The 20,021-nt window shown below is 49.5% G+C and overlaps 1 protein-coding gene across 1 annotated transcript in view; it reads left to right on the top strand.

Annotated features, from left to right (window-relative positions):
- SOGA1 (suppressor of glucose, autophagy associated 1) overlaps nt 1–20,021 on the top strand; it is a 59,907-nt gene that overhangs the window by 17,363 nt on the left and 22,523 nt on the right. The window contains exons 2-4 of the mRNA XM_004687211.2: nt 3,168–3,392; nt 9,185–9,343; nt 19,005–19,067. Of these exons, the coding sequence (XP_004687268.1) occupies nt 3,168–3,392; nt 9,185–9,343; nt 19,005–19,067 (447 nt within the window). The remainder of the gene's footprint in view (nt 1–3,167; nt 3,393–9,184; nt 9,344–19,004; nt 19,068–20,021) is intronic.

Raw genomic sequence — 20,021 nt, forward strand, 5'->3', positions numbered from 1 at the left:
GAGTTCAATCCCCACCTGCCCTGGAGGTGACCCCATGGCGCAGCAGGCCTCTCCTGGGCCGCTGCTCCCCTCAGCAGTATACTTCCTCGATCTGCCTGTTCTGCTCCCCGCTCTGTGCCTGGTGAATCCTCTCACCCTCCACATCTCTGGCCTGTACCCCAGTTCTATATGAATAAATAAATCTTAAAATAAATAAATCTTTAAAAGAAAGAAAGAAAGAAAGAAAGGTCAACTCCCAGGACCTAGCTGTCCTACACTGTCGCTGTAGCCCAGTGTTGGGAGTGTGTGTGTCCCCTGTTCTCTCCCCGTGGTGCATCCTGAGCTTGGGTCCACTGAGCCGCCACATCCTCAACCATCACAGCGTCTGCTTGGGTGGCTGAGGAGAGAGTAGGCGAGGCCCTAGTGTTGCATTGGAGCACAGGTCTGTCTAGGGACTGGCTGGCTTGGATTTAGCCTTCAGGCCTGTGCTTTCTGCGTGCTGTTTCCTTTCTGCTTCCTTAATCTGAAATGGCATGTGGACGCCCCACTTCCTCATTTCTTTAACTGGTGTGATCATTGACTGTCCCACTTCCTCCTCTTCTGCTTTTAATCCTGTCCACTCGGCATGGTGATGGGGTGGCAAGTCTGTGGGTATGTTGTGGGGGAGGGGGTCCTAGTGAGGTGACCATTCCTTGGCAGCTAGTGTAGGCAGAATCATCCAAGTTGGGGTGCCATTGAACAGTCCCCTATGAGAGAAGCTGTGGCAAGTGGGGATTAAAACCTTCAGTTCCCAGCAGAAAGGGGACAGTATCTGTTGGGTTGGGAGAAGCAGGTGTCTCTCTTTCATTCCTGACTTCAGAACCATTTGTGAAATAGTTTCAGGAGTCAGATAAGTGGGTGTAAAGAGGATTACACCCACTTATTAAGGGTGAGGATTATTATATTAAGGGCTGGCCTGGCAGGTACCCTGAATTAAACTTGCCTACTTGTTTTTTGGAGGAAGGGGAGCCCTGAGGGTTGGTGAACCCAGCTGTGACCCCTCACCAGGACGTGCAGAGGGCTTTTTGGCTCCTTGGATTCACCTAGCACCCATCACCCCAGGCTTTATGTGTTTCTCTGGCTCCTCAGGGATGTCTTTGGCATGTCATTCACCCCCTGTGACTCAGTTTCTCTTTTTAGTGCACAGTCTTATTTAATCTATTTAGTGACACTAAAAGCAATATTATTCCCATTTGTGACTCAGTTTTCACATTTGTTATCAGACACAATTACCCTTCTGCTGGGCTTCCCCACTCAGTCCCTTTCGCTCTGAGTCAGATGGTTATTTCGCATGGCTGCACTGTGGCTGTAAACCTATTAGACAGACATTCGTACTTTCAGTTAATATTCGTTGGGAGCCTTGGGATGCTAGGCCCTGTGCTGGGTGTTTTGGGGGATATAGCAAAGTAGATATATGGGTAACTCTGCAGGCACTCACGGTCTCTCTGGGAGACAAACTTAAATAAAGAATTGCAGATGTGCTGCAAAGGGGAAGTGAGGGATATTTGGAGCTAGTCACTGAGCTGGCAGGAGCTATTCTGAGGAAGTGAGGTCATGCTTGAACCCCATCTCAAACCCAGACTCTACTCAGTTCACCACACCCTGGGTGCCAGCTCCTATTTGTTTCAACTACCCCACAGCTGCCCTGGCAGTCTGCTGTGACTTAACTTGCCAAGCTCTTTCTTGCCTCTGTGCCTTTGCACACTCTGTTCCCTCTGCCTGGAATCCTCTCCGTGGCTCGCTCTCTGCATGGCTGTAACTTTTTGCCTCCGCTCAAATGTCCCTTCTTTAGAGATGGACTCCTTGATCGTGTCCTCTAACGTCTTCTTCCTCCATCTCTCTATCGTATGGCCAGGGTTTTTGTTGTTTGTCATCACAGCTCTTAATAGTAATGAAGCTGAAAAATGTGTGGGCTTGCTGCCTGTCTCCCCCCTGAGACGCGGGCTCCGTGCAGAAGCTACAGAAGGTGTCGCCAACACAAGCTCATCAATGCTTGTGGAAGCAGCCGCTCTTGCTTTCCCGGTGCATTAGCCTCCTGTTGCTGCAGTTACAAATGACCACAAGTTGAGTGATTTAAAAGAACTCCCAGATCACAGTCTAAAAGCTCCAGAGGTCAGAAATCTGAGAATGGGGTCCTCCCCAGTGGTGCATAGGGCTAAAGCACAGCTTTACCAAGGTAGCCGCAGCTGCTGCAGCTGGAGCTCGTTACCCAGCAAAGTGGGGGGCGTGGGGGGTGGTGACACATGGTGCAGCAGACCTCTCCTGACCGGCCTGCTGCTCCCCTCAGCAGGGCACTTTGTCAGTCTGCTTCCTGTCCTGCTCCCCACTCTGTCTCTGGTGAATCTTCTCACCGAGCCTGCACCTCTGGCCTGTATCTCAGTTCTATATGTATAAATAAATAATTTTTTTCCTTAAAGATTTATTTATTTATTATTTTTTAATTTTATAGTAGTTTATTTTTACATATTTCTGTGCATTTTTCCATCTTAGTTGCAATCCCCTTGGGCTTCCCACAACCAAATCACCCATGTGCCATCACCATAGTCCAGTGCGTCTCCCTCCCCTCCACTGTTTTTGATCCCATTCCCCACTCCACCCCCACAAAATGTCTCTGGTATATAGCTGTTCATCATTATCATTATTTTCTCGCCTGTTCCGTTATATTCCTGCTATGAGAGAAACCATCCGGTTAAATAAATAAATCTTAAAAAAAAAAAAAAGAAATCTGAAAATGAAATGTTGTCAGGCCTACATTCCTTGTGAAGGCTCTGGGGAGAATCCATTCACTTTTCCAGCTTCTAGAGGCCTCCTACGTTCCTCCGTGCTTGGCCCCTGCTTATCACTTCACTGTCTGCTTGGACCCGTTTTTCTTCCTCTTCTCAGCACCCTGGTGATGGCATCGGGCTCACCCAGCTAGTGCAAAATAATCTCCCATCCTCTACATCTTAAACTTAACCATATTTACAAAGTCCCTTTGCACCATAAGAAACTTACACGTTTAAAATTAGGATGGGTCATCCTTGGAGGGTCCATTATCCAGCCTCACCCAAGCCCCTGGGGTGCCTCAGACACTGTTGGGTGTGGCCTGCACTCGGGGACCCTGACCACCATCCAGAGCCCGATGACCTGACTGCCCCTTCCCTCTGCAGGATGAGATCGAGGAGCTGCGGGCAGAGATGCTGGAGATGCGGGACGTCTACATGGAGGAGGACGTGTATCAGCTGCAGGAGCTGCGGCAGCAGCTGGACCAGGCCAGCAAGACCTGTCGCATCCTGCAGTACCGGCTACGCAAGGCCGAGCGCCGCAGCCTCCGTGCCGCCCAGACCGGCCAGGTGGACGGCGAGCTGATCCGGGGCCTGGAGCAGGATGTCAAGGTGAGCCAGAGGTGTCCCTGTTGGGAGGTGCGGCCAGGCCAGCCCAGGGCCTCCTTTGTGTCCTGGGAGAAATGATGTCATTTTGTGCCACTCCGTCCTCATCTGTAAAGTGGGGGATCTCTGGTGAAGGGACAAGCCTGTACCAGGGGTGCCTTAAAGTGACAGCATACATGAATATTACTGATAGCAGCTACTGTTTGATATCAGTCACACACCTGGTGCTGGGTCCTGAGCTGCCCCTGTACAGTTCCATGGAGGTTTCTTTATTGTTAGAGAATAGGGGGAGCTAAGGCCTGGAGTTAGATCCTGGGCTCCAGGATGGCTGAATTTTATGATTTTGATCAAGTCACCTAAATTTCAGTTTCCTCGTCAGTAAAATGGTGTAACAGCAGCCAACCGCTGCTTCCCAGGGCTCTCTGAGGATAGAGGAAATGAAATCACATAGTAAAATGTCACGGTAAGCACTCAGCAGTGTTAGTTATTATTATCCCCTTTTTCCAGATGAGAAAAGTGAGGCTCAGAGAAAGGAAGTGCCCGCCAGAGTCGCGTGGCACTCAGCACACGGCTGGCAGAGCTCAGACTCATTAGCCCTCCTGTCTCACTGCCTGTCTCACTGCCCATCTCACTGCCTGCCTCCCGAGAGGGGTGGCTGGAGGCTGCAGGAGAGTGCCCCAATCTGTCTGTGTGAGCCCTGGTTGGGATCTGGTTGGGGGGTGGGTGTAGGAACTGGGGGTGGGGGCACAGGGCAGCCCTTTGGAGTCTTCCTTCTGGGGAGTGGTGCCCCTGAGACAGGAAGGGAAGGAGGAATGTTGAGAAAGAGGCCTGAATGTGCCTGGGGAGAACAGTGGGCACGGCCCCCGCGCAGATCCTGCACGCCTGTTGTCTTGAATGTGCACAGAGGGGTGGTGCGTCTGTGGTGCAGATGGGGACACCGAGCTTAGAAAGGCTGTTTCCAAGTCCACAGTGCACCTCTGCCTAAGAGGGCAGCTCCTGGGAGAAATGGTTACACAACTATTCAAATTCTAATCATTAGATGGGGGCAGAGGTTGCCGGGAGGGAGGGTCCTGGGCGCGCAGACTAATTGAGTGTGGGCTCAGGTAACTGGAGACTTGGGGCTGGGACTCCAAAGCCAGCCTAGAGCAGCCTGGCGGGCTGGATTGCTTGGGCCTCTGTGGGAGGAGCAGAGAGCAGCTGGAGGGGGGTGTGTGTGTGTGTTGGGGGAGGGGGACTCTCCACAGTCTGGAAGGAGGGGAGCAGCCCCTTCTGTTGGGATTTGAACTAGCCAATCAGCATCAACCTTGCCTGTTCCTTTCTCCTCTCCCTGGGCCTGCAAGCTGGAGTGCTGATCTCATCCAGACATGCCTGGCCTGGCCACCACGCTCTGCACCTTGTGCTGGAGATGTTCTGGGCCGTTGTCTGAGGTCTTAGAATTCTGACCCAGTGGGGTGCTGCCTGGGAAGGTGGCCCTGAGAACCTTCACTTGCTCTGCCAGCTATCTCTTGGGACCTCAGTTTTGCCTTCTGTTAAAAGTGTGGCTTAGACCAGCCAAATAATCTTTAGGACTTTGTAGAACCAAGGGTTTTATCCAGCGGATAGGCTATTGGTCAGGGTACCATGAATGAAATCTAAGGTGTTGCCCTGTCCCCTCCCCTCCCCCCCTCCTCTCTCCCAGACCTTCAGCAGGAACCTTGTCCCCTGTAGCAAGAGCAGGAGCACAGGGGTCAGAGACCTGCTTTGCCACTGTGTGGCCTTGGGTAAGCACCTTCACAGCCTTTTGTGGAAAACAGAGGTGAAACTAGTCCCCACCTGCAGAGATTTTTGTGAGGATATAATGAGATAATTCAACTAAAGAGCACTGAGCACAAAGGCTGCCATGGGGAGCACCCAGCACACAAGATATTGGTCATGGTATTATTGTTGCTCAAGAGAACCCCCAGGTGGGTTAGGGAAGGCTGGAGCCTCAGCCTACTGTGTGTATAAGTCAGCTGGAGGGCTTGTTCACGATGCAAATTCCCAGTTTCACCATAGGGCCGCCTGTGGGTGCCAAAGCATGGACACACCAATAAAATATTTCTTTTTTTCCTATCTCCAATGTTGCTGAAGAAGAAGTTCTCACTTTGGGTTCAATTCCTGGGTGACCTGGGTGGGCAGCCCCCCATTTGTGACCCAATTGTGTTCTCTTTGAGCATCACTTTGCTCAAATGTAAAATGGTGATGACATTCTCAAAATGGTGATGACGTTCCCACCCTTGGAGGCTCCGAGGATCTGGACACAGAGCCCAGAGGCTGCCTTGGGAGGCTGCGCCTCAGTGAGAGCGCCCATCCCCCCCCTAAGGATTCAGAGTGACAGGGACACCCTGAGACCCACGACTGAGGGGCCCTTTGAGCAGAGTTGCTGAGGCCTGGAGGCTGCTCGTTGCATTTGGCAGAAGCCGTGCTCCAGCGCTGTAAACAGTGACCTCATGGCTGAGTACATTTGTTTGTGCTTTGGGGATTTGCCCTGGTTTCCGGAAGCTGCAGCTGCTTGACCATCTCTAGTATCTGGTTCCCCCTACCTTGGGGGCAGTAGGGAGGATTGCAAGAGGACCAGGCGAGGCAGGCAGGTGGAGCCCGATGCACCTACGACTACATCTCTAGATATTAATACAGTGTGTCTCCAAGCTTCAGGCCACAGCCGGTCAGGTTGACAGCAAGACTCTAGAGTTGACCCACCAGATTTTAAATCTTGCTCCTGTAGCTTCCTGGCTGTGTGACCTTGGACAAGTGACCTCGCTTTGTGAGCCTCAGAATGGGGATAAATAATCAAAGTGCTTCCTGGGGGGATGAAAGGCATGTAGTGAGTGCTGGGGATGTGACTGGGGTCTATAAATCAACTGTGATGGCCCAGGGGGCCCAGCAAAAGAGAAGGGACAGGCCCAAGTGCCAAGGCTTCTGCCCTGCAGGCCAGCATGCTCCTTGCTCCCCCCAGGCCTCCTCAGATGACAGAGGACCCTTGAGGATCTGAGATTAGGGTTTTCTTGTGCACACTGGAATTCTGTGAACTGCCTGAAGTTGGACTTTGTTTTCTGTAAGATTTATTTATGCATACAAGACTTGGGGTGTAGGGTAGAGGTACAGGGGGAAGAGAGGATTTGCCAGAGACAGAGTGGGGAGCACAACAAGCATCTGGACTGAAATATGCTGCTGAGGGGAGCAGTGGGCACGACAGGAGAGGTCTGCTGCACCGTGTGGGTCACCTCCCTAGCCAGGGATCCAAGTGATGCTGAAGGGGCAGTGGAGAGCTTCATAGTGCTGAGACTTAACCCTTTGCGCCGCCAGGGAGCCCTTGACTTCTGTGACCTGGGCAAGAAAGAAAGCCGGAGGCAGAAAGGCTGAGCAAGCAGAGTTTATTGCTCCGGGGCAGCAGCTGAGACAGAGCCCTTAGGGTGGGGTCCACAGCTACTGCCAGTGCTACAGGGGAAAAGGGTCTCTTATATAGATTCTAGGTTCAGATTCCAACGGGGTGACTCATCGCTGTGTCCCCTGATGTAAGGCCCAGTTCATTATCACCCTCATCTGGTCCCATCCCGGATGCAAGGCCCAGTTAATTTATCACCCTTGGATGGGAGGCTCAGTTTATTACCGCCCTTATCCAGTGCCCTTATCTAGTCCTGTGTCAGTAAATGTGTTATCTCCGCACTTGGTCACTCCCAATAGCCCTAAAGTTGGTCTTTCTTGACAAGGCAGCCCTCTGGGGTGGAGACTAATGGGGAAGGAGATCCCATGGAGAATGAGGCCGAAGGGGGTTGGGGGCTCATGAAAGGGATGGAACCCCAGGAGTCACTCATGAACCCAGGAAGATCCAGGAATCCACACGACTTCTTGGAGTGCATCACTTTCCCAGGTCGAGGCCATGGTGGAGAGGAGCTGACCCATGACAGTATAGTCAGGAGAGGTGTCCTGTGTCCCAGCAGTGACCTGTTCCCTCACCTAATCAGACACCCAGCACTGCCCGAACAGCCGTGTGGTGGGCGACGTGTGCCTAATCAAGTTAGAGCAGGTGCAGCTCCTCATGTTTTAGTCATTTCCTTCCCTTTTCACTTGTTGGAGTGTTTGTTCATGCATTTATTAGGCACTTAGTGTATGCTGGGCCCTACACTGCTCCTGTAATAGAGAGTTAGGGAGCCCAGGAGCGTAGCCTGAGTTCCGCTTGCTCTGCCCGAGTCCTACCCACTGGGATGTGCACAGTCATTTATTCCTCCCATCAGCCCCGGGAGCTGCTCCATGAATTCCCTTTGCTGATGACCAAACCAAGATGTGGGGTGGTTAGATAACTTCATCCTGGGTCACCCAGCCAGTGAGTGTTGGATTCAGGCTCCCATCTCACGTTCCTCCTTGAATAGACCTTGTTCTGCTAAGGAGGGACTGTGCACTCCATTGTATGGGTGAGGAAGGTTTAGTGGCCCTGGGGCTGTGGAGGGGACCCTGGGCCCGCTCCTGGCTGTCCTTGGAGATCTTGGGGCAGAGAGACACAGTGGACAGCAGAGGCCGAGGGGCAGGGCTGAATTTCCTTTTGGTTGTTGTTTTTCCTGGCCTGCCTCACGATCTGCCAAGGGGTCTGTGCCGAGCTGGGCCCGGGCCCAGGCAGAGGGCAGAGCCAGGGAGGGCCCTCTTCCCTTCCGGCAGGGAGTGGGTACTGTGGCCATTTCCGAGACTGGCAGCCATGGGCTGCTGGGCTCTCTGCCCCACATACACTTCTTGCTGGTCAAGCCCTTGTGCCCCTATGGAGACTGGGTCAAGCTCAGCCCATCCCTGGGACTTCCCCCAACTTGGTCCTCACGTGCACTGTGCAACCCTAAGCAAGTCGCTTATGCTCTAAACCTCAGTTTCCTTGCCAGTAAAATGGGAGGCAGAATTGGGGTGAAGATGGATGAATCTGGTACATAGTAAGTATGCAAAAATGGTAGTGCCCAACTCACCTAGGGGCGGGGTCTCTGTGACTTACCAGCTTAGCTCTTTCCCCAAGGCCCCCTTTCCTAGCCTAGGAGACAGACCAGGTAGAGGGTTTCCTTGAGGAAGTGGGGTGTTGTTGGTGCAGTCTTGGAGCCAGGATTGCGTTCTCAGCTCTTCTGGCTTTCTTTCTGGCTTGGAGACCTGCCCAGTCTTTGTCATCGGGGGGCATGTTTTATATCCTTGATGATTAGAAACAGGCCTTGGGGTCACACTATACCCTCCAGCCAGTCATGCTCCTCTCTGGGTTGCAGTGCCTCGCAGCAGCAGCCACCACTCACCCACACTCACTGTGCAGGCCTCGGGCCAAGTCCCTCTTACAATAACCGATTCAGTTCTCCAGCTGGGGTGTAAGGTGGGTGGTATTGGGGGGGGCACGTGGGGGCACTGAAGCACAGTGGGGAAATGATTTACCCAGGATCATGCTGGTTACCAGCAAAGATGGGATTCATGTAGACCTGGGGCCACCCATTTCATTCTGGATTTGCACTGCAGTTCAAAGTAAAATGAGCCACTGTCCCTGCCACGGGACTGGACAAGAAAGTGGCTGGGAGAGACCATTAGAAGCATTAAAATCCCCAGGTAAGTAAAAAGAAGTATGGGGCTGCTTTGTGATGTTGACATTTGGAAGTGCTGATTTAGTTTGTTTCTATTACTTCCTGGCTGTGTGACTCTCGGTGAGTTACTTGAACTCTCCGTGTCTTGGGTTTCTCATCTGCTGAGCGGGAGTGATGAGAGCCCTGCTGGCTCTGGGGTTGTGTGGCAGGCCGTTCACCCCCAGCTCACCCCCTGCTTTTGCTCAGGTCTCTAAGGACATCTCTGTGCGGCTGCATAAGGAGCTTGAGGCGGTGGAGAAGAAGCGGGCACGGCTGGAAGAAGAGAACGAGGAACTTCGGCAGCGCCTCATTGAGACCGAGCTGGCCAAGCAGGTGCTGCAGACAGAGCTGGAGCGGCCAAGAGAGGTGAGAACTGCCCATACCGGGCGGGGTCACGTGCCAGCCCACGCAGCTGGTGTCTCTCAACCTCTGTCTCTGTGGCACGGTTTTGCTCCCTGGCAGAGCTCATGCCTCTGCTTCCTTTTTATTCTTGCTCAGCACACATTTCCCGAACACTTTCTGTATAGACTGTGTGCTGGACATGAAGGACGTGGTGGTGAATGGAAGACACCTGGTTCCTGTCCCCAAGGAGTCCAGGCCACGGACTGGTGAAGGAGACAGGCACCCATCAGAGAACCACAGCTGTGGGAGAACTAATTGAGAAAAATGCAGCAGTGCCTAGCCTGGCCCTCTGTGCCTCAGTTTCCTCATCTATACAATGGGACCATATGTCTTGAGTCACATGAGATTAGCTGGGATAATGTGTGGGCATGCTTTAGGGACTGCCAGACACTGCCCTTTTCTGTAGTCAGTGCTGGAGCTGGGCCTCTGGGCAGTGACTTGACACAGCTTTTGGGCCTCTATGCCCTCCCAAATGTGGCCTGAGCACCAGCTTAACTGTCCTTGCTCCTGCTATTCCTCCGCCTCTCATTCCCTCTCTTCCTTCTGCTGAGCAGGTTAGGCACTGTGCTCACCACTATCTCAAAACAGTTTTCATAAAGGCTTAAAGAAGTTGTGATCATAGCCATCCGTTTTATGGATGAGAAAACAGCCTTTGAGAGGGGGAGAAAAGTCTCAAGGTCATAGAGGGGCCAGTGGTTCTGTAGGCCAGTTGGAAACCATCAGCCCTCTGAGGGCTGGAATTCTCCAGACTCCAGCATTCTGTTTGCCAGACACATTGAGGTGGCTTCTGACCCAGAGGCCTCTCTGGGCATCTTAAGATCATACAGTCCTCACTTTCCCCAAGGTCAGGCACACCAGCCTCCAGGACTGAGACATCGCTGCCTTGAGGCCAGAACAGCCAGTCCTTCAGTTGCCCTTCCCACTGGCATGCTAGTGTGATGTGCCAGCAGCTTCTCAGTGTGGAGACAGCTGGCATTTGCTACTAAGGGCTGCTACGGTGCCCTGCTCTGCTCCAGGGTGAGAGGGCCTCCCTCCCTCACATAGCCTCCAGCTCCCCAGTGCCTGCCCATAACACAAACAGTATCTTCACATACCTCATTGCTGCTGCCTGTGCTAGTGTAAAGGGAAGACAATTTCAGAAAGTGCCTTGGAGAACAATCTTTTTTTTTTTTTTTTTAAGATTTGTTTATTTATGCATACAGAACCGGGGTATAGGCCAGAGGTTCAGGGGTGGTGAGAGGATTCACCAGAGACAGAGTGGGGAGCAGAATAGACATAGTGACGAAGTAGCAGCGGGAGGGTCAGGAGAAGTCTGCTGCGCCATGTGGGTCAGCTCCCTGGCAGGGGATCGAACTCGTGCTGCAGTGGCTGCAGATAGCTTCATAGTGCTGCGCTTTAATCCCTTGCGCCACCAGGGAGGCCCGTGGGTTTATTTTTTTTTTTTTAACAATAAGAACATAGTTGGGTATTATTTGTGGATTTCAAAAATGAAGTCAAGCATGTAAAGGGTCCTTTGTAGTACCTTGCACACAGCAGGTGCCCAAGGATCCCTGGTTCACTTGCCCCTGGAAGGCGCATCAGTGAGGCTGATCTCGATCTCCTTGACATGCCCTTGGTGTCTCAGGAACTGGGCAAGGAGACGTGGCCCTGTGTTTATGCTGATCCCCTGTTCCCCTTCCTCCGTCCCCCCCTCCATGGTTTCTATGGAGACGAGGGTCCCTTAGCAATTCTGCCAGAGCTGCTTCAGGCCCATCATCCAGATCTGCTTTGCCATCCTGACAGGTTGCTGTGGCGATGCTGTCACCCGACTGGGAACAGGAGCCCCTGGACTGAGCTGATGTGGTTGCTATGGCGATAGTTCTTCGCTAGAGAGAAGGGAGGGTGCGAGCCCAGCCCAGCTCTGTGGTCCCACTGTTGCCCAGCTGGAGCTCAAGAATCCTAACACCATCCTCCCCTTCATCCAGTATCTCCCTTCTTGTATATTAGGCAGAAAGCCAATGTCGGGGTTGACGTGATTTACTCAGCAGAGCGGCTGTGTCTGGGTGCTTGCTCTGTACCAGGCACCACGCCACACATCTCCCATGTGTCCTTGTGGGCCATGTGTCCTTGTGGGCCGTGTGACCCTCCCCACGCCTCTCAGCATGCACAGTGTCCCCATTTTATAGGTGGTACTCTTTTCTTGACCACTTTTAAGTTGTGATATAATCCACCATGTTAAAGTTTACAATTCAGTGTTTTGAGTGCAACCATTAGTGTAGCATTCAGTGATTGTTGTGCAGCCATCACCATGTTCTAATTCTAGAACATTTTCATTATCCCCAGAAGAAACCTGTTAGCAATCCCTTCCCAGTCTCCTTTCTCTCCAACCTCTGCAACCACTGATCTACTTTCTGTCTCTGCCTTTGTGGACATTCTGGACAAATGAAATTGTGCACCATGTGGTCTCTGATGAATTTTTTTTTAAAGATTTATTTACTTATTCATACAGAATTGGGCTACAGGCCAGAGATGCGGAGGGTGAGAGGATTCACCAGAGAGAGTGGGGAGCAGAACAGGCAGATGGACAAAGTACACTGCTGAGGGGAGCAGCGGGCGGGTGAGGAGAGGTCTGCCGCGCCATGTGGTCATCTCTGGGGCAGGCGGGGATCGAACTCATGCGGAAGCGACTTTAGATTCTCAGTGCAGTGCTTTAAACTGCTGCGCCGCCAGGGAGGACCCTCTGATGAATTTTTAATTTTTATGTCTTTTTTTCCCACACTGTCCCTTACATTCCTGGGACCCATTCTCCCACTTCCTTTCTCTTAACCTCAATAGCCTCACTTTGTTTATATCCACTGGATAAATACCCAATATTTGTATTCTGACTTGCTTTACTATATCTGGACTTCTTCCATTGTGCTATAAATAGTAATACTTTATCTCTCCTTATTTGCTGACTAGTATCCATGGTGTTGATAGATCTCATCTTTTTTTTTTTTTTTTTTACGCATACAGAACCGGGGTACAGGCCAGAGGTGTAGGGGCAGTGACAGGATTCACCAGAGACAAAGTGGGGAACAGAACAGCCAGATTGATGAAGTACACTGCTGAGGGGAGCAGCAGGTGAGACAGGAGAGGTCTGCTGCGCCATCTGGTTCACCCCCATGGGCCAGGGTTTGAACTTGTGCTGAAGTGACTGCGGCTCACTTCTAGTGCTGCATTTCAACCCCTTGCGCCAACAGGGAAGGCCCTCGATCTCCTCTTGAGCCGGTCCCATGCCCGAGCTATTGTCTTGTACAGAGTGTGCTTTATGCGAGCACATGTTTTCATTTTCTCCTAGACCTAGACTTAGAGGAGTGGAATTGCAGTGTACACATGGTGCTGGGGAAAAACAAAGATGGGGTTTTAACCCAGGACTATCTCCTGAAGCCACACTGACTCTTAGCCTGCTTTGCCCCATCCAGCCGCCTTCCTGGGACCTGGTGTGTTTTCAGAACTTCCAAAGGGGCCACTCATTTCAATGGGTACCTCATCCTGATCCCTCTGTGCTGAGAAAAGAAGGGCGTTGACCATGGTGTCAATCTTGCTTCTGCCATTGTGGTTCTCTGACAAAATCTAGCTGTGGCCTGTATGGGTCAGGAACTCAAACTTGGAGTCACGTGGGCCTGAGTTTGAATTTCTGGCTTTGCCATTCTTTTTGGCAAATAACTGTATCCTTGGGCAAACTGTGTGGCTGCTCCAGTGTTCAGTTTGTTCATTTACAAAATGGGAAGATTAAGCCCTGATTCTCAGAGGTGTTTGTGAGAGTTATTTGAGACAAGCAGCTAAAGTGCTTGGCATGGAATCAAGGGGTGGTAGGTAAATACTGATTGTCATGGTCTTAACCATTCACAACCATGGCTATAGCTGTGGCTCTACAGAAACAAGTACTGGAGCCTAATAACTGCCCTTTTGCATACAGCAGGGAGAGCTGCCAGTTGCCCATGGAAGGAGCAAATCGGCACTTGTAGCAGGCAGCATCTGTTCCAGTAACTTGATTTGGGGTGCATGGTTAAACCACCCTTTGTTCCCTCCCTCCACCACACGGCCTTCTGTCAGGCTGTTTCAGCTGCTCCAGAGGAAGAAAGTCTCAGTCTCTAAATGCTTCCCCAGCCCAGATTTTGCACACACACAGCGCTGTCTGTGTTTTCAGTGAGATCTTTCCAAAACATCCCCTCCAAATTTGGTGAAATCTGTGCAGCTGTTTTGACAGAAGGTTCATTTTATTCCTTGAAGGTTCATTTATTTCCTGGCAGCATGGACGCATAGAAGGTGCTGGAGGGCAGGGAGGTCTGCAGAGGTGTGCACAGGCAGTCCCTGTCTGGGCTGGCAGGGCCTGGAAAAGGACAGGAAAGCAACTTCCCCAGGTGCTCAGAGGCAGACTCAGGAATTGCTGGTGGGTAGGGAAGCCCCCATTGTGTACCTGGTCCTGAGGGCCTTCTTGTTGGTGCGCTGGTGCTGTGCTGCCCTCCAAAGGTCCAGGACTGGAATGTCTGCCCTGGGGCCTCCACAAAAAGGCTCTGACAAGCCTTGGCTCCCATGAGGGGTGCTGCACATCCCTAAGTTTCCTTAATTTCCCTCCCAGAGCCAAAGAACCATTAGATGGCTTAGAAGGGATCAAGGAGGGACCCCTTCTGATCCTGAAAATATTTAGTTTTGCCCCTTTTTTCTACCCACTGATGATGGTCATTCCACTCCAAGTTCACTTTCTGCCTGTTGGAAAGGTGTTCCATCACTTTTCCTGCAGAAAGCATTTTCTTAAAACACACTTTGACTTCCCCCTTGACTCAACAGGTACTATATGCTTCACAGAGACTGCAAAATATAAGTAAGACATAAGGAGAAAACATTCATCTGTAATCCAGGATGCAGAGTTACTACTTGTGGGATGTACAAACACTTCACTGTTTTCCTATTTATATGCACATATATATGTATGTGTATATACATACATCTATATATACATATACATCTATCTATCTCTATATATATATAAATGTACAAGTTTGTATACATTTTGGTTATTACTGAAAAGGTGATAGAAGCTCAGTGAATCACCAGCATTCTGAAGCTGCATAGATGCATGCCAGGCATACCTCTAAGGACGTGACACCAGACTCTGGTACACTGGTTGCTGGGGCAGGAGAACCACACAGGAAAGAACACTTCCCTAACTGCCTCCTTCAGTTCTACTCCCGACCAGCCAACCCTTAACAGTTGGCACAACAGTTGGGCTGTGTTTCCAGGCCTTCTGGATGCTCGTACAAGGTATATTTCTCTCTATGTGATATTTAAATGACTATATTGTATAAACTGTTTCAGTAACACAGAATGATATAGCATGAACATAGTGTTTTTTTGTTTTTTTAAGATTTATTTATGTATACATACAGAACTGGGGTATAGGCCAGAGAGGTGCACGGGTGGTGAGAGGCTTCACCAGAGACAGAGTGGGGAGCAGATCAGGTAGATTGACAAAGTACCCGACTGAGGGGAGCAGTGGGCCAGTGAGGAGAGGTCTGCCGCACCATGTGGGTCACCTCCGGGGCTGGGAATCGAACTAGCACCTAGGTGGCTGTGGCTCACTTGCAATGCTGCGTCCTAACCCACTGCGCCACCAGGGAGGGCCCCTATTTTTTATATTTTAAAGAAAATAATCTGGACGGCTGTGCCTGCCTGCCCTTCAAAAAAAAAAAAAATGGGGGGACAAAAGTGAGAGGCTAAGCATTCTGAATTTTCATTCTTAACAGCCTGGTGTATATTCTTCAGCTCTTCCCCTTCCCCGTTTCTGTGTTTTCTATTTATAGAAATGGTAATACGCTCCAAGTTTTCTTTAATAGGAAGTTTATTGAGCTGTAATCCACAAATCATAAAGTTTGCCTTTTTAAAGCATATAATTCCACTACTCTCTAATTCCAGAGCATTTTCACCCCGCCACTCTACCCCAAAGGAACCCGGAGCCCAAGATAGCCACACCCAGTGCCTCCTTTTCTCTGACAACCACTAATCTATTCTCTGTTTTTGTGTGTTTGCTTATATTGGGTATTTTATGTAAAAGGAATTATACACTAGGCGGCATTTTGTGACTGACTTTCACTTAGCAAAATCTTCACAGTGTTGTGGCTTATGTCAAACTTAGTTCCTTCCTAAGGCTAAATAAAACAAATTCCCTGGTGTGGATGTGTGGATATGCCACATTTTGGCTATCTGCTCATCAGCTGGCCACTTGGGTTTCAAGTATCCGCCCCCCACAACATCTACCAATCTCCGTGATTTTACCATGACAGCAAATTTCATGCTCCTCTTGGTCCTTTCTATTATCCCACTCCTTTATATGGGATCACAGTGGCTTCTCAGTGCCTTTGGAGACCCCGCCCCATCCTGTCATCCCATACTCTTTCTCCAGGGAGCCTGAGAGAGGCTCTGATCACCTTATCCAAGGCACCCTTTTATAGATGATAAAACAGAGTTTCAGGGAAAGGGAGGATTTTGCGGAGGATCATCAACTTGGTGTTGTAGGATTCACAGAGTTCAGCTCCTGGCTGGGGTCGCAGCCCCTCCCACCATGTGTGATAGGAAGTCCCAGAACTGCAAGCTTGACTATGTGACCCAGAACCTCTGGCTTACCATTCCGCTTGGGGTTTCTCTCTGAATACCCACTTCCTGTTACCTGTTTATGGGAGGGCTCTTTCTAGGAGGGTTTGTTTTGTAGCCCTCACCCCTATTCTCTGCTATTCTCACTTTTGAAAAATCCCAGGTCAGCCCTTCTCAAATACTTGGCTCCCTGCTCAAATACTGGCTTCCTGCTCAGAAGCACCCAGAGTCTGAAATATCAGCCTCTGCCTTCCTGTCTCATTTGCATTTCAACAGGTCCTTTAGGGTTTGATTGGCTTTAAGATATTCTTAAGAGCCCCTCTGGAGTTCTTTTGCAGATTCTGTGGCTCCAATCTGGGCTGTACAATAAGTCATCTGTATAAAAATAGTGATGGTTGGGATCTACCCTGGGCTGATTAACTGGGGTCAGAACCATCAAGTTTTTTGTTTTTTTTTTTCCTCTTAACGTTTCCCTAGATAATTCTGATGAGTACCCAGGTTGAGAACCACAATGCTAGGTCTACCCTGGCCCTCATCAAAGAAGGCACATTTCCTTTCATGTCTTTGGAACTAGGTTAAGAGTTTTGTCAAAACTGGTTTCAGGTCAACTGTAGGTTTGCTGTGGGGACCTCTCTTTCCCCTGCTGGATTGGATTAGGTCGGTGGTTCCTACTATCAGGGATGTGATGTTAAGTGAGAGGGGTGGTAGGAAAAGGCATGTGTTCAAAACACTAGAGAACATTCTTTAAAAGTACCTGCTCAGGGCCCTCCCTAGTGGCATAGCAGGTTAGGATGCTGCACTGCAAAGTTAGGCACAGCCGCTTCAGTGCAAGTTCAATCCCCAGCCCCAGAGGTGACCCACATGGCGTGGCAGACCTCTCCTGTCTTGCCTACTGCTACCTTCAGCAGTGTACTTCGTCAGTCTGCCTGTTCTGCTCCCTACTCTGTCTCTGGTGAAGCCTCTCACTGTCCCAGCGCCTCTGGCCTGTACCCCAGTTCTGTACACATGAATAAATAAATCTTGAGAAAAAAAAGAAAAACTTATTAAAAAGAAAATACCTGCTCAACTTGAAAAGTCAAAAGCAGCCTAAGTGTATACCATGAATATAAATGCCCCCTCTGGGGGAGGAAGTGTTGAATGGAATAATGCTGAGTTACATTTTAAAGCATCAGTAATAATTATGGTGTCATCTCCTTGGATTCCCATTCATACAGCTGTGCCTTTTTGTGTTCTTGCTCGTGATATATGACAGCCTATTTCTCCATGTTCTCATCAATAGAATATTTTGTCAGGTGTTTGGATTTTTGCCAACCTGATAGGTAAGAAATAGTATCTAGGTGTAGTTTTAGTTTGTATTTCTGTATCATATATTGGGTTGAGCATCTTCCTATGGTTAGGAGTCACTTTCCTATTAACTGTTTTTTTTTTTCTTATGTTTTGCCTATTTTTCTATAGGTTTTTGGTAAGACTCTTTATATACTTAGTGTATATTACTCTTTGTCAGTGTAACAAATAAATTGCAGGCTGTTTTCCCCCACCTAGCCATTTATATGTTTATTTTTCTTTAGATATTTTTGTTTCCATGATGAATTTGCTTATCTAACCAAATGTATTGGTTTCACCCCCATCATTTCTGAATTATGGAATCATGATTATTATTAATAGCTTTATTATGCTTAAACTTCATGAAAACTTAAACACTATAAACTGTAAAAATGATCATTTCTGCCATCACCCCCAAGCCTCCTGTGTAATTACGATGTGTTGCACCCTACCTGGATGTCAGTTCTCTGAGAACAGTGTCCCCAGGTGGACATTTGCATACACTTGTTGGGAAAGTCCCCTTGGGAATAAGCATCAGGGATGGAAGCATTAGCCCCAATGGCCTCAGCAGCTCTGATGGGGAGCTTGAGCTGGCATGATGGCATTGTTGTGTGTGGACGGGCTGGCCTGCCAGTGCCTAGTGTCCTGGACTCCCCCGGGAGAGGGCTTGACTGCCATTGCTAGGAGGAGGGACTCAGCTTCAAGGTCTTCGTTGGGGGAACAAAGACCCAGTCCTAAAGAGGGGGGCCTGGTTGGTGCATCATAGCATCCTTCCCAAGCTCCCTGTCTGTCTTGGTCACTGCTGTGTTTTCTATACCTCACTGTGCCTGTCACATAGCAGGTGCTCAGAGCATCTTTGGTGAATGAATGAAAGACACACAAAAATAGAAACACAGATTTCTGAGACTTGGTTCAGGCCACTAGATCTCAATGGGGGTGGGAGAGAAGAGAAGGAACTCAGACAAAATTATGTCCTCAAGTGCTTCTGGCCTGTCCCCCATTTTCAGTCCACTGGGTGGTACTGTGAGTCCCTTTGATTCTGTAGCTGGTGGTGGTCAAGGCTGGACACAGCTGGCTGGGCTAGGGAAGGTTGGGGGAGAGGGACCCTCAGTGGAACCCTATGTGAGATGACTGCTCTTTGTTTTTTAAATTTTTGTGAGAAAGAATGCTTTATGTATTTAAATCAGATTTTGTTTATTTACCATTTGTTTACAAAACTATCATTTCAGGAGTACAGCTTATATTTCAGTAAGTCCACGTGCTTCACCCCTCTCCCCCCAAAGCTCTGCTGCACTGCTTGAGTACATTAACCCCTTCTGTTCCCTTCTTTCCTCATCCCTTTCCCCTCTGGTGACTAACATACTTTTCACAGAGTCTGAGAAACTTGCAGTTCAGTTTTTGCTGTTGTTTTCTTTAGTTATTTACATTCCACAAGTGAGTGAAACCATCTAGTAATTGTCACTTTCTGATTTCTTTCACTTATCAATAGCATCAATAGTACTTCACTTATCAGTATCAAGTTCCATCCACATTGTCACAGGACAAATTTCATCTTTTTTCAACAGCTGAGTAGGACTGTATGGGTTATATGTACTACAGGATCTTTATGCAGCCATGATTTGCACTTTGGATGCACCTTATTCTTGTAAGTTTTCAGTTCAGTTTTTGTTTTCTTTTATCTTCCCTCCAGCATTCCTTGAAGAAAAGAGGAACCCGATCTCTGGGGAAGACAGACAAGAAGCCTTCCATGCAGGTAACGCCTGGCAGCACCCATAGCCCCCAGTGTGGTCCCCATAGTTAGGTTTTAATCCAGTAGCCTGAGACTTAATTCCAAGTGGCTCAGAGAATCCCCTGAGGTGTGCACCCCTCTCCAGCTTCTACCCCACATTTTCTTTTTGTTCATTTCCCTAACTTTACTGCTCATTTCACTTCCCAAACTGCAGGCCTGGAGCCCCTGGTTCTTACATGCTCAAATTAATAAAGTATAAATGTGGTACAGGGGGCCAGGCATAGACTATGTTAGTCTCCAGTGCTACTGGACTGTCAGGGCACCAGGAACTTTTCATGATTCTCTTAGTGAATTCCCTCCATGGCCTTGTGACAAAGAAAGAGCTTTTGTTCCCCCCTTTTTTAAAAAAAAAAGGTTTATTTATTTATGCATACAAGAGCTGGGATACAGGCCAGAGATGCAGGGGTTGAGAGGATTCACTAGAGACAGAGTGGGGAGCAGAACAAGCAAATCTACTGATTATATGGCTGAGGGGAGCAGCGGGTGGGTCAGGAGAGGTCTGCCACGCCATGTGAGTCACCTCCCTGGCGGGGGATCGAACTCATGCCACAGTGGCTGTGGAGAGCCTCATAGCGCTATGCTTTAACTCTTTCGGCTGCCAGGGAGGACCCTGTTGTCCCACTTTATACACAAGCAAAATGCAGTAGTAATGGTAGTTGTGGTAGCAGCAACAGTGCAACAGTTGCCCTAGCAGAATGTCTTCTACTCCAGGAAGCCCTCCTGGATTCCCTAAGCTATATACATGGTGTTATTTCTTTGCTGCAATATCAAATTTCCCTTCACCATCCCCAGCGTTTGAAGGACAGGGCTGCATCTGATTCGGTCCTGTCTCCCCAGGATGCAGTTACTGCCCCCTGAAATTCTGTAGCTGAGTTTCTCAGCAGTAACCTTTCTGGTCCTGTGTTCCTGTGCCCACTG

Source organism: Condylura cristata, unplaced genomic scaffold, assembly GCF_000260355.1.
Source record: "Condylura cristata isolate star-nosed mole 26May11 unplaced genomic scaffold, ConCri1.0 scaffold00022, whole genome shotgun sequence".
In the NCBI taxonomy this organism is placed as follows: domain Eukaryota; kingdom Metazoa; phylum Chordata; class Mammalia; order Eulipotyphla; family Talpidae; genus Condylura; species Condylura cristata.